Consider the following 16,829-nt stretch of genomic DNA (forward strand, 5'->3'; position numbering starts at 1 on the left):
ATTCGCCTGCCATCTGTCAAATGCCCTGGTGCTGCTCTCTCTGCTCGCCGCCCCAGATCCTCGCAGGGGTGATGCCCTGCTGGTGCTTTTGCGCCCCCCCAGGGTCGCCTCTGTCTCCTCTGGCGAGGATGGCTGGCTCCCTGGCTTCTGGGCACATGAGTGCATGCATGCATGGCCAGTGCAGTCCCAGAGTCGTATTCGTGCATCCAGCGGATTCAATGGGACTCATTTTGCACATCGTTGTGGAAGGTCCATGCACACCCGTTCCAGTGCCCCAAGCCACAGGGGGGAAGGTCTCAAGGTTCCCGCGTCTGCCGCCACCCAGCCCGTCTCGCGACTGACTCGATCCCATCAAGCAAACATCATGACACCATGCGTTGCTTGCTCCGTCCCGTCCTCTCGGTTCACCTCGAAGAGACACGTCTTGCGGCATCTTGCCGCTGGAGAATCCCCGGCGAGAACCTTTCTGTGCCCGGCAGGTGGAAGCAGGCAGGAAAAAAGAAGTGTTGCCTCTTCATTCTAGTCGGGGCCCGTGGGCTGAGCACCAGCCCTCGATAGGACGACTGGCGATATCATTTCGCTATTGCATGGATGGTGGCGCTATTTGCAGGCACGTGTTCGCCCGGTCGTGAATTATCGACTCCACCAGGCGCTCGACGCACCACCGCTGCCACCAGAAGCCCCTTGCGCCGCCGGCTCCGACGCCGCTCGCGCCCGCCGGATTGCCATGTGCTGCAAATGGTCATCGGCCTACTAATTATTTGATGTTCAATCGGGAAATGCTGGCACGCCAGCAGCCGTGGCTGTCTAGCGCTATTCCACGAGTCGCGCACTTGCAGGTTTGCACGCGGTGTTCTCAGCGTCGATCCAGTCGAGACTCGAGATTGGCTCCCATCACGACCACACTCCAACCGGCCAAGCCTTTTCGGCATCCTCGCGCCGCTTCTGGCTAGCCTACAGAGAAGCGATTCGAGCCTAGTCTCTCACTTGACGAGAATTGCTGACTGGCGTCCTGCCTACGGCGTACACTCCGAGAATTCGAGGGCCGTTCCTAGCTTCCAGGATGTTGGCGCTGCCTTCCCCTGGCCGAAGCCACCGCCCAAGCGGACAGCGCCATGCCACAAACCTTGGCTTCTCCCTCAGGCTAAAGTATGCGTAGCGAAGCTCGAGGTGTGCTCCTCCGAGACAATGCATGGTTCCCACATGGCTTCTTCAGCTCGACGGTGGAGAAGATTGAATTCAACGTGCGTCATCATTGCCGATAGCACTGGGACTTGGCGCACTCTCAAAGTACAGTACGATTCGACAGTTAACGTGCCTCGGGCCACATCGCGTCATCCTCAATCGACAGCAACGACAACCTCCGACGGGACGCAAGGTCACCAGCTTCCTGAGATGGGGCCTCAGGTCAGGGCTCGCCTGCGAAATGGCGCGGCAGTGTCTCCAACAAGATCTGCAGAGGCGCTGGTGCCAGCCTCAGCTGAGGCACGTTCGTGTGGTCATGCCGCCACTGCCGATGCTCGCTGTACGCACTGATTCTCATTTGGCATGAAACCATTTGTCCGGGCGGGTGGTTTCGAGCTTGACTTGCTTGCGATGCCCGTTCGGTCAGCTCCGCCCAGGAACCTGGAGCACCGCCCGCGTTCAGGGGTCGGCCTCGGGTCTAGTCACAGATGCAACTGGAGCTTAATCGGGCACTGACCAATCGCGAGCTGCGCCACGTTGGGATGCGAAACAGCCGATCGAGCTTTTTGACGATGAGATGCGAGCTCTCGCGAGGACTGAAACGCGCAGGCGGAGCGGGCCTGCTGCCGTTGCTCTTGACAGCTCCGGCAATGGGAACCGCCTCATTCAAACCTCGCTGGGCAGAGCGCATGATCTGCAAATTACGTGATGTGGATGGAGGCCATGGCTGTTATGAGCTCCAGGCTCCGTGCGTCATTGACAGCCTCGACTGGGCACACTATTAGGGCTGCGGCTGCGCCGGATCGACGCACAGATGGAGAGCTGCTTGCCGTGGCCTCAGCGCAGATTGCCATGTTGTGGGTTGTGAGGGCTCTTTGATCATGTTGGCCAGAGACGAACTGTAACAGCACAACAATTGATGGCTGGTGACCGCCGCGCCAGAAGCTCACCGATTCATACCACATGCAGAGATGACTGACCATCGCTAGGGATCGTACTGCCTGTCTGCAAGCCTGATTGCACCGGGCGTGACCTGCTCCCTTGGTTACAGATGAACATCCACACAATGGCAAAGGGGCAGTGATTCTCCGGTAACGTGTCCGTTGTCTTGACTCCATTAAGGGCGACCCTTCAGGCAAAGTCCCTTCTGACGTTTCGTCAAGGTCCACTATCCATCCCAGGATGCTTGTTCTCTTCCCTGCCACAAGTCGTAGCGGTTATGGGCTCACTTGCAGCCCATGTCAGATGCGGGCCAGGCTCTTCCCCTCTCCTTCTGCGTGTGAAGCGATGCATTCCAGTTATGCATCACGGGCATGAGGAATATCATGTGTGCTCCGTCCTCTTCAACCCCTCCAAATTTCTCCGCCACGGAACCGGGTCGGCCGTCGCCCCCCTCACGGACGGCAGGCACTCCATGCCCATGTCGGCCCGCTGAGGCTTGATCAATGCCCACCCCCGATAGGGATCATCCCAACAGCTATGCGCATGGCGTCGTCGATAGCCTTCGCTGGTGTCCATCCCCAGGGTCTCCGCCGCGGTGGAGCTGGGAGACGAGGAGCTGCAACAAATACAACTCTGTGCGGGTTTGGGGGGATCGCGCTTTGGGGAGGGGGCAGCAACCGCAAGAAGGCCTATCCCTGTCGTTACTGTGCGGAGTAATTCTGGGCGCGCACGCGTGCCAGGGGAAAAAGATTGGAGGAACGACGAATGTCACGGTTGGGAAACCTACGTCCCTTCTTCTCGTTCGGTCCATCGGCCGGGCAGGCTTGCTTGCTTCTGCTCGCGTGTGAGTCGATTGGGTAAGCTCATCGTCACCATGCCCATGCAAGGGAAGTGGGAAGTTTAATAATATTGACGAAAAAGTTCCCGTCTGTCTATGGACGGGAAACGTGACGCAAAAAGGGCAAGGACAAATCCAATATCCCGAGAAGCAAAAAAATGAAGAAAATCAATATGCTGGCAGAGTTGCAGCGGATCGTCGGTACGGATAAGTGATTGGTCTGGGCTGAGAAACCCTGGCTCCTGGCTCAGCGCTCCCACTGTCACAAAATCTGCCAGATGGGAAATTGATTAACCAGGAAAAAGGTGTGCAAAAGAATATTGATATTCCCCGACGTATCATATTTGTATGCACGTGCAAGGGGAGATCCCCGGGCTAATTATCGATGTTGGTGAATTGACAAGTGACTGGTTAGTAGCACTGGTAATCAGCCTCTCCTGCGCTGACGGCAGCTGAAGGAAGAAAAGAACATTATTCCATGGATGGGTTGTGGAGAGGCTTTGTGAGCCGGGAGCAGGACGGGAGGTCACGCCGTGTGCGTTTCGTTGTGACGGACGACGCCCAATTCGGCCTGCCGCGCGAAGCATCTTTTGCCGTGCGCAAGGATAAGTGTGCCGCTCCAAGCGTTTTTAAGCTTCTTGCTCGGCCCTGAATTTCTTCTCGGGGCATGCGGGCGGGAATGTAGGGTTTTCTACGGTGCAGGACGCTTAGTGCAGAATAAAGTTCGTCTCAACTACCGTGCTTCCCGTGCTTCTTGTTCCTGCATCATTCGGAGTGAAGGAGGCGGGTCTCTTGGTGTCTCTGTGGCTTTTGTTGAGCGCTCGTGCTTTTGGCGCGCTTTCTGCACCGACACTCGATGACGCAATATCCAGTCAGAGAATCGGGCAGGGGCGACTCACAGACGCGCCTGGTGTCTGGCATCTCCATTATCATAAAATAAAATTGTACCCCTGGAGAAATTTCTGGTTGCAGACATCAGAGTACCGAAAGGCAAAATCACACGAGTATGAATAAGAAAATTTCTGAAAGTGAAAATCGAAATGCGGCGAGAACATTATCGCACTGTTGCTGTGCAGGTCTGCTTGCCAGAGTAAGGTTGCAGTCACTCGCTGGCTGGAAAGTCAACCTTCAGCCATTTCCAGTCAGCTACGCTCTCCCATTCGGCATCACCCCGTGTTTTTTTCTGGCTTTATACCCTACCGCCCTCAGAAGAAGTTGGCCTTGTGCTTTCCCATGCTGCATAACCGCTTGTTGTTTCCCTCGAATACCTACCCAGTGATGGGTGATCACGCCCGCCTGTATGGCCTCTAGCTCGCACTCTCCACCCATGGCCGGCTCTCTTCGTCTTTTGCCCACATCCAATGCACAAGAAACGCATGTACGTCGATGTCTCAGGGGCAAAGAAGGCGCACAGGCAAAAAGCAAGATCCCCGGCGCTCTCACTGGCCCCCAAACACACCGCCGTTGAGTATCTTCCTCGCCTCCCTGCTCATGATGCGCACCATCTCCAGGCCCGCGGCCTCGGAGATCTCCTGCCCGTCCCTGGACCGCGTCACGGGGAGATCGTCGTTGAACGAGTTGCGCAGGTGGCCGACGTGGTGCCGCTCGCACGGCGCCGTGCTGAGCCACTCGACCTCGAACGGGTCCGTGGCTTCCATCTTGAGGTATTGGTACCATGTTGGCTGGGGCTTGGAAGGGGACGGGACGGTCTTCATCTTGGCCTGGGTTGAGGTATTGAGAGGAACATGTTGTTAGTCTAGTACAACGGTGTCGGAGGGAAGCGAGGCGGGATGGCTATTGGACTTTTGCATCGAGAAGCGACAAGCTGCGAACCAAGTTCTTCGGCGGTGTGCTCGCCACGAACTGCAGCCCGCTCGCAACTTCGTCGAATGGTTCTCCACAAATCCCATGTCAGACGATGAAAAGGGAGGAAAAGAACTCACGTATCCGTAGAACGGGCCAGTGTTGACACCAAAGAAGAACACGACATTGCTGCACACGCGGAACGCATCCGTGAAGACGTCCTCGTTGGTCTTCTGCGTCGCCCAGATGCCGGTCTTCTGGGCCTGGTAGATGTTGGCGTAGTTGTACGAGCGGAGGACGAAGAAACGGGTTTCTAGTAGATGAATTTGACGATGTGAGTTGCACAGTTATGGATAAACAGTAGCACTTGCGTGAGAAGCCACCGGGCAAGGAAGACCAGTAGAAGGAACAGCAGGAAATATATCTTGTCCAGAAGGTAAGGGACCCAAAAGTCCTGTAGAGAACAGAGGAGTACAGTAAGAGCCCCTCGATGTGGAGGGATTGGAGCTGACTTTTGGGAATACAAGGACTTACCACCAGGCTCGCCAGCATTGAACGGCTTCGGTGTGATCAGGTTCTCCTTTTCTCGTCGCAAGTCACGGTCTTGAGGCTGGTTCCCGACAATGTGTTTCGCCGCGCTTTGGGCAGCTGTCGTATTCGTGGTTCTGACATCTTGAGCACTGCTTGTCACTTCCTGTCGGCTCAATGACGTGGCAGAGTACGACTCAGCTGCCGTCACCGGGCCCCGGGCTGGACTGTAGCTCGGACTCCTCTCACGCCGTGAGCCATAGCTCGTCCGCAAGGAGACACGGCGTCGGTCTGGCGATCGTGTTCTCTGACGCCGGCGCCCGTCATGTCGTCGTTGATCATTCTGGTAGTCCTCGTCGTAATGGCTCCGGCGGCGGTGGTGCGCAGGGCTGGAGTCGCGGTGTCGGTTGCTGTATTCATGCGGTCGGTCGACCGAGCTCTGACCATAACTGTGCCGGCTACCCGAGCCCGAGCCGCTTCGTTGATTTTCACGGCGAGTGTCGACCCGGGATAACTTGTCATGGCGATCCTGGAGGCGTCGCGGAGCCGGGTCATTGGATACCTCATCTGTCCTGCTCGTGCTGCTTCTGCGATCCTCATGGCGAGAAGAGTTCCCAGTTGTCGTGCCACGATAGGCCCGGGTATGGTTGACGCAAGTTCCGTGCTGCCTGCTGGCAGGGGCACTCCCGTGCACGGGTTGGCCCTGCTCGTAATCGTCGTAATAATCGCGAGTAGCATATCTCTGTGGCTGGATATTCTCCTGCTGCACCTCAATTTCGGAGAGAATGTCTGTAGATGCTCCGGGGCTGTGAGGCGCTCGTGAGAACTCTTCGTGTTGATTTGCCCGGGGGTGTCCTTGGTCGTTGTCTCTGTCCTGGTGGTAGGGCAAACTGTTTTCATTCTTGTCATTGTTGCAATTGTAGGCATCAATGCGGCCTAGAGCTGCTCGGGCAGCGTCGATGGCATTTTGCTGGTGGTCGAGGGTCTGGTGAGCGCGGAATGTGCGGCCGTGCTGGGACTGCTCGAACCAGCCAGATCCGACGAGCCACTGGTAGATGTCCGCTGCTGTGGCTGGGTCATTGATCAGGTTTCGCAGCGTAGTAGCTGGTCTAGCGTCTTCGGGGACGGGGATGTTTTCCATTCTCGTCAAGGGCGCCAAGCTGGCTTGTAGCAGTACCTGCGTTGTTCAATGTTTGGGGGTTGACTGCACGGATATCTGTGTGAGGATCTGCTTTGGGAGGTTGTAGGGATGCCACCTCTTTTGGAGGGCCACAAGATGTAGCAGGCCGAAGCTATGCCTAGCAAGTCACGCACTTCCTCCATCAATTACACTTGCTTGTGGACGAGGCAGAGAGGCGTGCGTCCGAGCAGTTGTGTCGCATGGCCAGTCAGTTACTCTGCTGGATGTTGCGAGAACAAATCACCGAATGTGCCGCTCGACCAAAATCAGACGGTTCTTTTCTTGGGCAAGGCATCAATCATACACATACGGCCAAAGGAACCGCGAATTGTCCAACCACCAAGGAATCTAGTAATGATTTGTCCAATCTAGTGTTCTGAGATAAACCGGTCTAAGGTGTTCATGCCGGAGGCATGAAAGACGCAAACAACGCGCCTTGGATCGTAGCATACAAGATCATGAATATGACCACGTGTCCGCCAAAGCGCGACGTCTTGCCGTTGCAGAGCTTGTTCGCTAGCCAGAGATACCATAATGGGTACGCCGAGGCTATCCTCGTGATGATCTGGATGTGAAAATTCGTGATCGCCAGCCCGGCGATGAGCAACTGTGTAATAGCCATTGAGCGTCCGAGCCAGACGGCCTGAATGTTTCCTGGGTCGGATGATGCCGCGCTCGCTAGCCCTGACGGAGCCTGCAAGGTGTCGATGCCGGACCGGATCATGAGATACAGGACGGGGCCAGCCAGCAAGAACAGTGGCATGTTGCCAGGCACCCAGTAACGGAGGAACCCAACATTCCTAAGTCCGCCAAGTCAGGTTCACGCTCGTCAATGCGTAATCAGGATAGGATGAGTCCCGACTCACCAGTAGTGCTCTTGCACGAACGTGTAGATGCTTGGCAAGGCTTTATCGCACCAGGGCCGCAATGCCTCGCCACTCGGTCGCACACAAAAGCTCAGATATGCAGAGAACTGGGGAGCGATGAAACCAACGGCAATCGCCAGGCCACCAAGGACAAGAGCGAAACGCCGCCTGATGTTGGGCAATGTTGGTGGTGAGCAGGTCAACTCGACCAACAGGGCCACCGCAAAAGGAATGCCGCTGAAGAGCCCGTTGCTGCGGAAGGTGCAAGAAAAGCCGAACCACAAACCAGAAGAGACCAAGCTTGCGTCGTGAGCAAGCCTACGTTTTTGATTTCCCAGGAGACCTTTGGCAAGGAAGAGGTACCCTAAGAACGACAGTAAGGAGAACACGCTCTCTGCATACGGGGCTGAGAGAAAGAGGCCTGCAGGTGAAATGATGTGCAGGATTGCCGCGGTGAAGGAGGGCTTCTTCTGGTTGCTGATGGCCAAACAGAGCTGATACAGCACGAGCACGGAGAGAAGGTGGGAGAGATGCGAGACGGCGATGCCGGCCAGGGACTCGAATGTCCCTGTGCTTGTGTCAAGGCCAATCAGGCTCAAACCTGACAAAGAACGAGTCAGCTCGGGACGTTGCGCATGCTGGCTGCTCTAGAAACACACCTTGCACGATGCGAGCCATCAACCACGATGGGCCAGCGGCAAAGGCCCGCTCCTGCTCGTAGACATAGCCTCGGCGTGCCGTTTGGACAAAATAGATGGCGTCCCAGCGAGTCAGCTTGGAGGCGATATCCCACGCCGCTTCATTGCTGGGGGCGGGGCGGTCGATTGTGACCAGTGTGGTGGATGTATCGTAGGGCTGGGCGATCCCACTGCCGATGGTAATGGCAAGAAGCACACTCTTCCATGCGGTGAAAACCCTGACAAGTGAAGCTTGCGGCTGTGCCGGATCGACTAGCATCGAGGCCATTGTGTGCCGACTCAAGGAGATGTGACAAACGACAAACTAACGCATGGGTCGTTTGATGCTTTCCCACAAGTTTGATTGGCATCTGCATGTCGCGCCTCCTGAAGCCACAGTTGTCGTTGGGACCACCAGCCCCAGGCTAGACGGACCCACGTCCAGAGGCTGTGCAGCTGCGGGTTCGCGCACCCACTCACAATCCCCAAAGATCTCCAAACGGTGACCTACAGCACTGACATGGCTTACTTGGGAAAGCAAATGCAAACAATCCAAGATTGTGTTCGCATCTCAGGCACATGCTGCGATGCAGTGCTGGCATACATCTGGACCGCCCGGTCTTGGTTGGACTTCGCCCATGATTATTTCAGTGTTTAGGTGATGACGCTCATGCGGCTTGCTGCGTGTCGTGCTGGCTGTGCCAGCTAAGACATTGATCGCCATGACGTGGGTTGATCTTTCCAAGGACTGTCACGGCGCATTCTCTCCGCCGGCGGTGAACTTGGCTGTGCCGCTTCCTTCGTCCCACTTTTGGCAGATTTCACGATGACCATCGACCCAGCTGCGACCTGCACATTGATTGCGAAGAGGCAGAACACCTCACCACCACAGCCTGTCGACCGATTGACCTTGGGCGACGCAACGACCTGCTGAACATCCTGGCCGCGAGCAACATAAGCTTGCCTCTGTGCTGTAGCTTGGCGTGCTGTACTGTGCTGTGATGGCCCCGGTTTGGTGTCCAAATGATGGCCTTGGAAGCGTCCGACTCAAACGGCTCTAGCAAATCCCGGTGATCATGTGCGTGATCTCGCTGGTGCCAGTCCCCATGTGGAGAAGCCGGGGGTTGCGTCAATGACTTGCCTGTTCCCATCAGAGTCTCGTGAGACTCGCCAGCGCGGCATCGGCAACGTGGAAGCAGCTGCGCTAACGCGGGGCGGGGCCTAGACTCCTGCGCCTAGCGGGAGCGCTAGAGACAGACTTCCATCCTGGGCCTTCGATCGCGGGGTAGGCAGTTGAGGCGTGACGGCGATGTCCCGAAAGGCCGGTATGGCTGTGGTCATGGGAACACTTGCATGTGGCACTTTTGCGAGACGCGCAAGACCGCCTTGTGAGAAAGACCAGCCACGGCGCTCCAGGCTGGTCCGGCAATCGTGTTTCTTTGTGGCCACCCATAAAAGATTGTTTCGGCCATGACCGTTGTATGCTGGAGGTCTATGCTTTGTGGCGGGACAGCAATGGAGTCTTCGAATCTGGTGTATCGACGTCGGCGGTTTGCTGATGGGAAGCTTGCTTGTTCGACCCGCTACAGGCGTTCAGTCCTCGGTGCGTTTCGTTTTAAGTCTTGCATGAATCCGTGCAGCTTCAGCTTGTGCTCAGACGAAGTGCTGAGCCCGTGCCTAGGAGATGGGGATTGACCTCGTGGGTCAGGTGTCATGAAGTGGACGAGAGGTGGCACCCGTCGGCCGACCCTGTCTGCAATTCAGCTCAGGCACGGGTGGTGTCACGATGGCCACCCAGCCCTGCCTGCCCAACTGGGCGAGCTGTGTGGTGCCTGTGTGGACAGGCAAGTTGCTGCTCGACAAGGTGCTGACTGGTGGCTGGCGAGATCGTCGAGAACGGGCAGGGGCCGGAGCAAGGCGGCCGTCATAGCGAGCAGGGATGGCGCGGGCGGGTGTGCTGGCTGCCCCACCACCCACTGCGCCGGGCCCACCCCTCATCCACCACAGGCACTGGTAGCTTGCCCTAATTGCTGCAGCAGTCGCACATCGCCCTGCTTCCCCAGCCGCGCCTGACGACATCACTTTGATGCTCCCGTTACGCAGCCACGCCCCGAGCCAGCGCTCTTTTAGTCCAGATGGTGCTCTGGCATACCCGACTGCCGGCCTGTCCAACCTCACTTTCCTTTATACGAGACGATTTGACGACTTGACGACCCTTCCATACCCCCTCGCTTTCGACAAGCGCTCTCCTTGCGACGCGCTGCCGGTCGACGTTGCCCACTTACCACGAGGGTTCTCTGGCCCTTTTTGCTTGGGCCAAAGAACTCGCCTCTCGTCGGATGCGCCAAAAGACCCCGTTGCAGCTCTTCTCTGTCCCTAGACACCCCAACCCCGAACAACCATGGCAATGGCCTTTGACGACAAGCCCAAGCCCTTAGGCGGGCCGACATTCCTTGGCGTCTCCGTCAAGCTTGTCTCGTTGGCGACCGTGAGTGGCACTACTCTTGCTCTTGAATGATCTTGTACGACAGGTTGAGTTAACTGACGCAATACCTATCCCAGCTCACCTTCCAAAACTCGATCCTCATCCTCCTCGTCCACTACTCGCGTGTTATGACACCCTCAGGCGACCACAAATACTTCACATCCACTGCCATCTTCCTCACAGAGGTCATCAAGCTCGCAATCTCCTTGACGGCTGCCATATACGAGGTTTCACGAAGTCTTGCACCATCTACCCCTGCCACCGTGCTATTCGAGCAGCTCTACAATGCCGTCTTCTCTGGCGACGGTTGGAAGCTCGCGATTCCTGCAACGCTGTACACCATCCAGAACACTCTGCACTACGTCGCTCTTGGGAATCTTGACCCAGTACATTTCCAGATCCTGTACCAGATCAAGGTAGGCCTTGAACTTATCGCTTCCCGATCATACTGCTACCATGAATGTAGCTGTGCTGACCTTGCATGCCCTACTAGATCCTCACGACAGCAATCTTTACGGTCACGATGCTCGGCCGATCGCTCACAGTCAACCGCTGGATCGCGCTCGTTATTCTTACCATAGGCGTCTCGATTGTCTCGATTCCTTCATCCACACCGGAAGTCGGCATGTTCACCCTTCACGACATGACGGACCATTTCTTTCCGCGGTCGATGCACGAGCTTGGTCAGATTGCAAATGGCATGGGCGAGGTTGCCAACCACTTGACGCGGCGTAGCCTCGACGGACTCGCTGAGGTCGGAGCCGCTTTGGCCAAGAGATCGGCGACATATGAGGGCATTGACGAGGACGTCACGCAAATCGGAATGAACTACTCAATCGGCGTAACAGCAGTCCTGGTGGCTGCTGTCATCTCGAGCTTGACAGGCGTGTACTTCGAAAAAGTCCTGAAGGACCCGGCAACGACCGTCTCGGTGTGGACCCGCAACATCCAGCTGTCCTTTTACTCGCTCTTCCCTGCTGTCATTATCGGAATTGTCTACAAGGATGGCGACGAGATTGCTCAGCATGGATTTTTTGACGGTTACAATTGGGTGGTGTGGGCTCTGATTATCCTGCAGGCTGTCGGTGGCATTCTTGCGTCGCTTTGCATCAACTATGCCGACAATATTGCCAGAAACTATGCGACCAGCATCAGCCTGATCCTGAGCTTCACTTTCAGTCTCTGGTTCTTTGACTTTGATTTTTCCTTGACGGTATGTACCCCACTTGCGGACAATAGCGGGCTTCGCTCGGGTTCGCTGACTTGTGTCCAACAGTTTCTCATCGGCGCGGCACTCGTGGTGGCGTCTACATTCATGTACACAGGCGAGCGGCGACGCAATCGGCCACCTCCGATCCGCATCGCTAGCTACGAAAAGACTACGATTGACCCGGCCATGACGCCGAAGCGCACAAACGACCGACTTGCTGTACCGACGCCGCTAGACGTGATGAAGTCGATGGGGCTATCTACCTCGAGGCCATCTTCACCATTACGGCACCACTCACGTTCTGGGGGGAGCGACAAGAACTACGACGAATAGGTTTAGTAGTGGTGGTAGTCCATTTAAAGTACATAAGCAAAGCGCAGGCGTGTGCTATCCTCAAAGCAAAGCGCTGGTCTCGTGTCCGGTATTCTTTCTTTTGAGTCGAAAGAACAATGCTCAACGTCCTGGAGACACTGATTCGGGCAGCCCCTTAGTCACTAGCAAAAATGCATCGTTGTGAGCAATCCAAATCGCACATGGACCGACGGTCCAAGGATCGGAATCATATTTGAGAAAGAGCAAAGTTTCATGGCATGTTCGTGCCAGGTCAAACATTAAGCCTGGTCCCAAGGACCCGTGGCAGCTCTGAGAGAGCTTGTTGATTGTCTTGTCTTGTGTTACGGCAAATCGCTCACTAAGAGCATCTGCAAGCATCAAGAAATTGTAAGATCCATGCAGCCTGACATGGCTTTAGGTAATGGCTGGGCAAGAGCTCGATCTCTGGTGCACAAGGCGTTTGCAAATGCGGAGGCTTTGAGATATCACGGCAGATCATGCGGTCTTTGCTCCTTCCCCATGAGCTACCTGGGGGAACTGCCGCACGGCTCCAAGCAGCATCGCACTCAACCCAATCTTGGAACCCGTGGATGCTAACCCAGCGGCGTTCTGAAATTATCTTCTTACCAGCGGACACGGCCTTAAGCTTGTCATTTTCGGAGCAGCGTAACGCATACACTCATACATCGCATGCGTTGAGCGATGTCATATTGTTGCTACCAACCCACCACAACCACGGTTACAGAAGCTAACGCAGTGGGATGCACTGTTGAGGCCAGCCAACAACCAGACTGGAGTCTTGACAAGCGTAAGGCAGCATGCAGGACGACTACGAGCACGAAGGCGCTCACCACGAGCCTTATGGTCTCCCGTGGGTGCAGCCCGCCTCACATCGTGCTCGGCACGCTCAAAACTCAAGTACAACCGCGGACATTCCGCTGCTTCGAAGCCAGCCGACCTCGGACAGCTGGCCTTCGATGGCTACCCTCGACAGAATCGAGATGGGCTCGAATCCTCTTGCCCGCGGTCGTCCGTTTGATGACGGTGCTGGGTTGGACAGCTTCGGTATGAGCCTGTCTCAGCAGGACTTGACCCATATACATCACAGCTCAAGTGGCTGACAAACGCAGACCGCCAACTCCTAGGCCTTCCTCAGCAACACGTTCCACCCACGATGGAAATGCCGAGCTCTCGTCTGTCTCTTCCCCCAAGAAGCTTGCCACAAAGACGAGTCTTGGGTGATGCGAGTCACCACTTTCGATCCTTCGCACCTCATGGCCCTCAGCCGGCTTCAGCATTCTCTGCATCAACTCCCTCAAGCAATATGGACGGGGCAGTCCGCCAACCAACGGAGTCTTCGCAACCCATGTCTCAGAGGAGACCATTTACACCCCCACGCTATGTTTGTAAGTCGTGACGGAGATTCCTTGTGCGAGATCGATTCACTTCACAACCCCGTCAATCTTAGCTGACCATCACTTGCAGTAGGTCCCACTCTTGGCCCAAAACCATCGGTTACAAGCTCATCGCCTTCCGATGTAGCAAGATCCAGTCCCCTTGCCAGAGCGTTCCCATCTGCACATGCTCGAATGGCGTCAGCTGGACCGCATCCGAGCGCCCAAGAATGGCATTCAGAGGCACACACGAATCGTAGTGGGGTTCACACAACTTTCCCCATTGTCAACAATACTGGACTCATCCCTCCACGAGAAGTGTTACCGAGCAATTTCCATCCGATATTTCCGTATGAAGTCTTCAATGCCGTACAGTCAAAGTGCTTCCCGCTCGTCTATGGCTCGACCGACAACATTGTTGTGTCCGCCCCCACCGGTTCAGGCAAGACGGCGATCCTCGAAATGGCCATCTGTAGGCTTCTTGGTTCACCAGGGGGCGAGAACTTCAAAATCGTCTACCAGGCGCCCACCAAGTCGCTATGTTCCGAACGTTCTAGGGACTGGGAGCGAAAGTTCAGACACATGAATATTCGCTGTGTGGAGCTCACCGGAGACACGTCCCAAGCTGAGGCACGCCGGGTTGGAAGTGCTTCAATCATAGTCACAACCCCTGAGAAATGGGACTCCATCACTCGAAAATGGTCTGACCACCGCAAGTTGCTCGAGATGGTGCGTTTGGTACTCATTGACGAAGTCCATATCCTCAAGGACGTCAGAGGCGCCACACTCGAGGCCGTGGTGTCTCGCATGAAGACAATTGGCGCACATGCGCGTTTTGTTGGTCTTAGTGCGACAGTACCCAATATTCAAGACATCGCAACTTGGCTAGGCTTGAACCATGGCAATCAGACATCTCCTGCCAGATTCGAGGCATTCGGCGAGGAGATGCGTCCTGTGCAGCTCAAGAAATATGTATACGGATTTCCAAACGCGCCAAACGATTTCGTCTTCGAAAAGTCGCTTGACGGCAAGCTCCACGTCTTGCTTGCGAAGCACAGTGAGCGCAAGCCGATCATGGTGTTCTGCTTCACACGAAGGTCGTGCGAAGGCACTGCTCGTAAACTAGCAGAATGGTGGGCGGCATGCAGCAATGACAACAAAGCATGGGCACCACCACTCGGTCGCGTTCGGGTTGTACACAAGGAGTTGCAGGAGATCGTCCCCTTTGGCGTAGCATGGCATCACGCTGGTCTAGAACAGCAGGACAGAGAAGCGGTCGAGCAGGGCTTCCTCAAAGGCAACCTGCAAGTGATCTGCTGCACTTCGACCTTGGCGGTTGGCGTCAATCTCCCATGCCATACAGTTGTCATCAAAGGCACAGCAGGTTACTCAAACAATCAACCACAGGAGTACTCTGACCTCGAGGTCATGCAGATGCTGGGCCGAGCTGGTCGCCCACAATTCGACAAATCGGCCGTAGGCATCATTATGACAAGGCAAGAGAATGTGCAGCGATATTCCGCCATGGTCACTGGAGAACAGCTGCTGGAGAGCACCCTCCACCTGAATCTACTGGAGCACCTGAACTCCGAGGTGGGCCTCGGCACAATCAAGGATATTCAGACGGCACGTAAATGGGTCAGCGGCACGTTCTTGAGCGTTCGTATGCGGCAAGCCCCCGGGCATTACAATGCAGACGGTGTACACACCACATCCGATGCAGACACACGCATGCAAGAATGGTGCGAAAGAGACATAGGTCTACTGCAAGAGCACGGCCTTATCAGTACGAGCACGCCTTTTAGCTGCACAGAGTACGGCAACGCGATGGCAAGGTATATGGTGCAGTTTGAGACCATGAAGCTTCTTTTGGCCGTTCCTTCAGGGGCCAGCTTAGAGGAGATGGTAAGCACTGAGAGGATGCACAAGATCGAGCGCTTGCTAACTCAGATTCATTTTAGCTGATCGTGTTATGCCAAGCGAAAGAGCTTACCGAGTTCCGTCTGAAGGCAAATGAGCGGGCCTTTTTCCGGAGCATCAATTCAGGAAAATTCGTCCGCTTCCCAATCCAAGAAAATTTGACACAATCGTGGCACAAAGTCTTTTTGATTGTCCAAGTGTACCTGGGCGGATGCGAATGGCCCAACGACAAAGACGCGGGTGGCATCAAACGACAAATGTCCGTGGAGAAGACCGTTATTTTAGACCGGCTGAATCGACTTGTTCGTTGCCTGATTGACTGCAAAGCGTATGATGGCGATGGCGAAGGTACGCGAACTGCGTTGGAATTGGCTCGGTCACTTGCCGCAAACTCCTGGGATGGCCAACCCTGTCAATTGATGCAAATACCCGGCTTCGGACCTGTTGCTGCGCGAAAATGGAATGCCCACGGCGTAAACACGGTCAAGGCCATCGCGGAGATGGACTTCCAGGACATCGAACGCATCGCCAGTCGGAACCCTCCATTTGGAAGAAACTTGTCGAAATTGTTACAAGACTTCCCGCGACTTCAACTCGATGTGTCGCTGCATGAACCAGGTCACTTCGAGGCACCGCAGGATATCATTCTAGCCACAGTTCAAGCACATCTCCGCCATACGACACCAAGCAAGCCCCCAACCTGGAATAAGAAAATCCCTGCCGTCAGCTTCATTGTGACTGTCTCAGATGGCAGTCTTGGTTTTGTGTGGCGTGGAAACATCAACAAAATCGACCACGAGAAAGGGTTGACCCTCAAGTTCTCAGTGCCTCTCAACTGTCCAGCGCAAATAATCACCTCCTCCTTCAGCTGCGAAGAGATCGTCGGCACAGAAGTGACTTCCGTATTGGAGTCGCAGCTCCCTGCGTCAGCTTTCATCAAGCGAACAAATGAGAGGAGCATATCGCGCACGACAAAGACGATACCAAAGCAGGGAGCGAGCAAAGAACTTGATTACAACGACATACCCGACGAGGATCTGCTTGCTGCTCTGGAGCCTGCTCTATCTCAACGCTGCAATCCCGCCCACATCAATCAGCAGGATGGTTCAAGTCTGTGCGACTTGCCTTTGATCGATGATGTTCCTCGGAGAGCTAAGTCACCCGAAGTATACGAGCCAGAGAAAATGCAAAATGGCCGGTGGATGTGCAACCACGTGTGCCGCAACAAGGGCCTTACAAAGTCCGGGAAGCCCTGCAGCCACAAATGTTGTACAGAAGGTTTGGACAAGCCTCGAGCGCCAGTTCAGACGAAGAAGTCGAGCATCGCTGCCAGCAAGGATGCAGCAGATAACGCAGGCAGGATCACTGACGAGCCTTCACAAAGAGCCAATGCCGCCACGAAGAGCAACGGAGATAGCCATAAGGAGCTTGCACAGGTGAACACACGCTTGACGAATTCCAAGACCAA

General features: G+C 55.5%; 5 protein-coding genes across 5 annotated transcripts; 3 read left to right on the top strand and 2 right to left on the bottom strand.

Moving 5' to 3' along the window:
- Positions 1 to 828: 828 nt before the first annotated feature.
- Positions 829 to 1,536, top strand: B0I36DRAFT_413603 (uncharacterized protein; the record flags this gene model as incomplete). Its single annotated transcript, XM_046162001.1, has 1 exon — positions 829 to 1,536. A coding segment is annotated over one exon (708 nt), but the record flags the coding sequence as incomplete, so codon positions are not given.
- A 2,868-nt stretch (positions 1,537 to 4,404) lies between these two features.
- B0I36DRAFT_247482 (YTH domain-containing protein) lies at positions 4,405 to 5,085 on the bottom strand (the record flags this gene model as incomplete). The annotated part of the gene is made up of 2 exons (XM_046150316.1): positions 4,405 to 4,686; positions 4,909 to 5,085. Coding segments are annotated over 2 exons (459 nt in total), but the record flags the coding sequence as incomplete, so codon positions are not given.
- A 1,719-nt stretch (positions 5,086 to 6,804) lies between these two features.
- B0I36DRAFT_328634 (mannosyltransferase) lies at positions 6,805 to 8,504 on the bottom strand. Its single transcript, XM_046154611.1, has 3 exons — positions 8,002 to 8,504; positions 7,343 to 7,943; positions 6,805 to 7,276 (listed from the first exon to the last, which is right to left on the bottom strand). Exons 1-3 carry the CDS (start codon positions 8,306 to 8,308, stop codon positions 6,877 to 6,879), a joined length of 1,308 nt encoding a protein of 435 aa, XP_046010910.1. The 5' UTR covers positions 8,309 to 8,504; the 3' UTR covers positions 6,805 to 6,876.
- Positions 8,505 to 10,420: 1,916 nt separating this feature from the next.
- Positions 10,421 to 12,047, top strand: B0I36DRAFT_375680 (nucleotide-sugar transporter; the record flags this gene model as incomplete). The annotated part of the gene is made up of 4 exons (XM_046160388.1): positions 10,421 to 10,507; positions 10,582 to 10,920; positions 10,998 to 11,717; positions 11,781 to 12,047. 4 exons carry the CDS (start codon positions 10,421 to 10,423, stop codon positions 12,045 to 12,047), a joined length of 1,413 nt encoding a protein of 470 aa, XP_046010911.1.
- Positions 12,048 to 13,636: 1,589 nt separating this feature from the next.
- On the top strand, positions 13,637 to 16,701 carry B0I36DRAFT_247047 (P-loop containing nucleoside triphosphate hydrolase protein; the record flags this gene model as incomplete). Its single annotated transcript, XM_046150278.1, has 2 exons — positions 13,637 to 15,346; positions 15,403 to 16,701. Coding segments are annotated over 2 exons (3,009 nt in total), but the record flags the coding sequence as incomplete, so codon positions are not given.
- Between the last annotated feature and the right edge of the window lie 128 nt (positions 16,702 to 16,829).

Source organism: Microdochium trichocladiopsis, assembly GCF_020744255.1.
Source record: "Microdochium trichocladiopsis strain MPI-CAGE-CH-0230 chromosome Unknown B0I36scaffold_7, whole genome shotgun sequence".
Taxonomy (NCBI): Eukaryota; Fungi; Ascomycota; class Sordariomycetes; order Xylariales; family Microdochiaceae; genus Microdochium; species Microdochium trichocladiopsis.

Coding starts and splice junctions, on each gene's coding strand:
- B0I36DRAFT_328634 (XM_046154611.1), bottom strand. CDS start 8,308: ATGGCCTCGATGCTAGTCGATCCGGCACAGCCGCAAGCTTCACTTGTC. Junction 7,944..8,001: donor GATGGCTCGCATCGTGCAAG/GTGTGTTTCTAG, acceptor GTTCTTTGTCAG/GTTTGAGCCTGATTGGCCTT. Junction 7,277..7,342: donor TTCGTGCAAGAGCACTACTG/GTGAGTCGGGAC, acceptor TGGCGGACTTAG/GAATGTTGGGTTCCTCCGTT.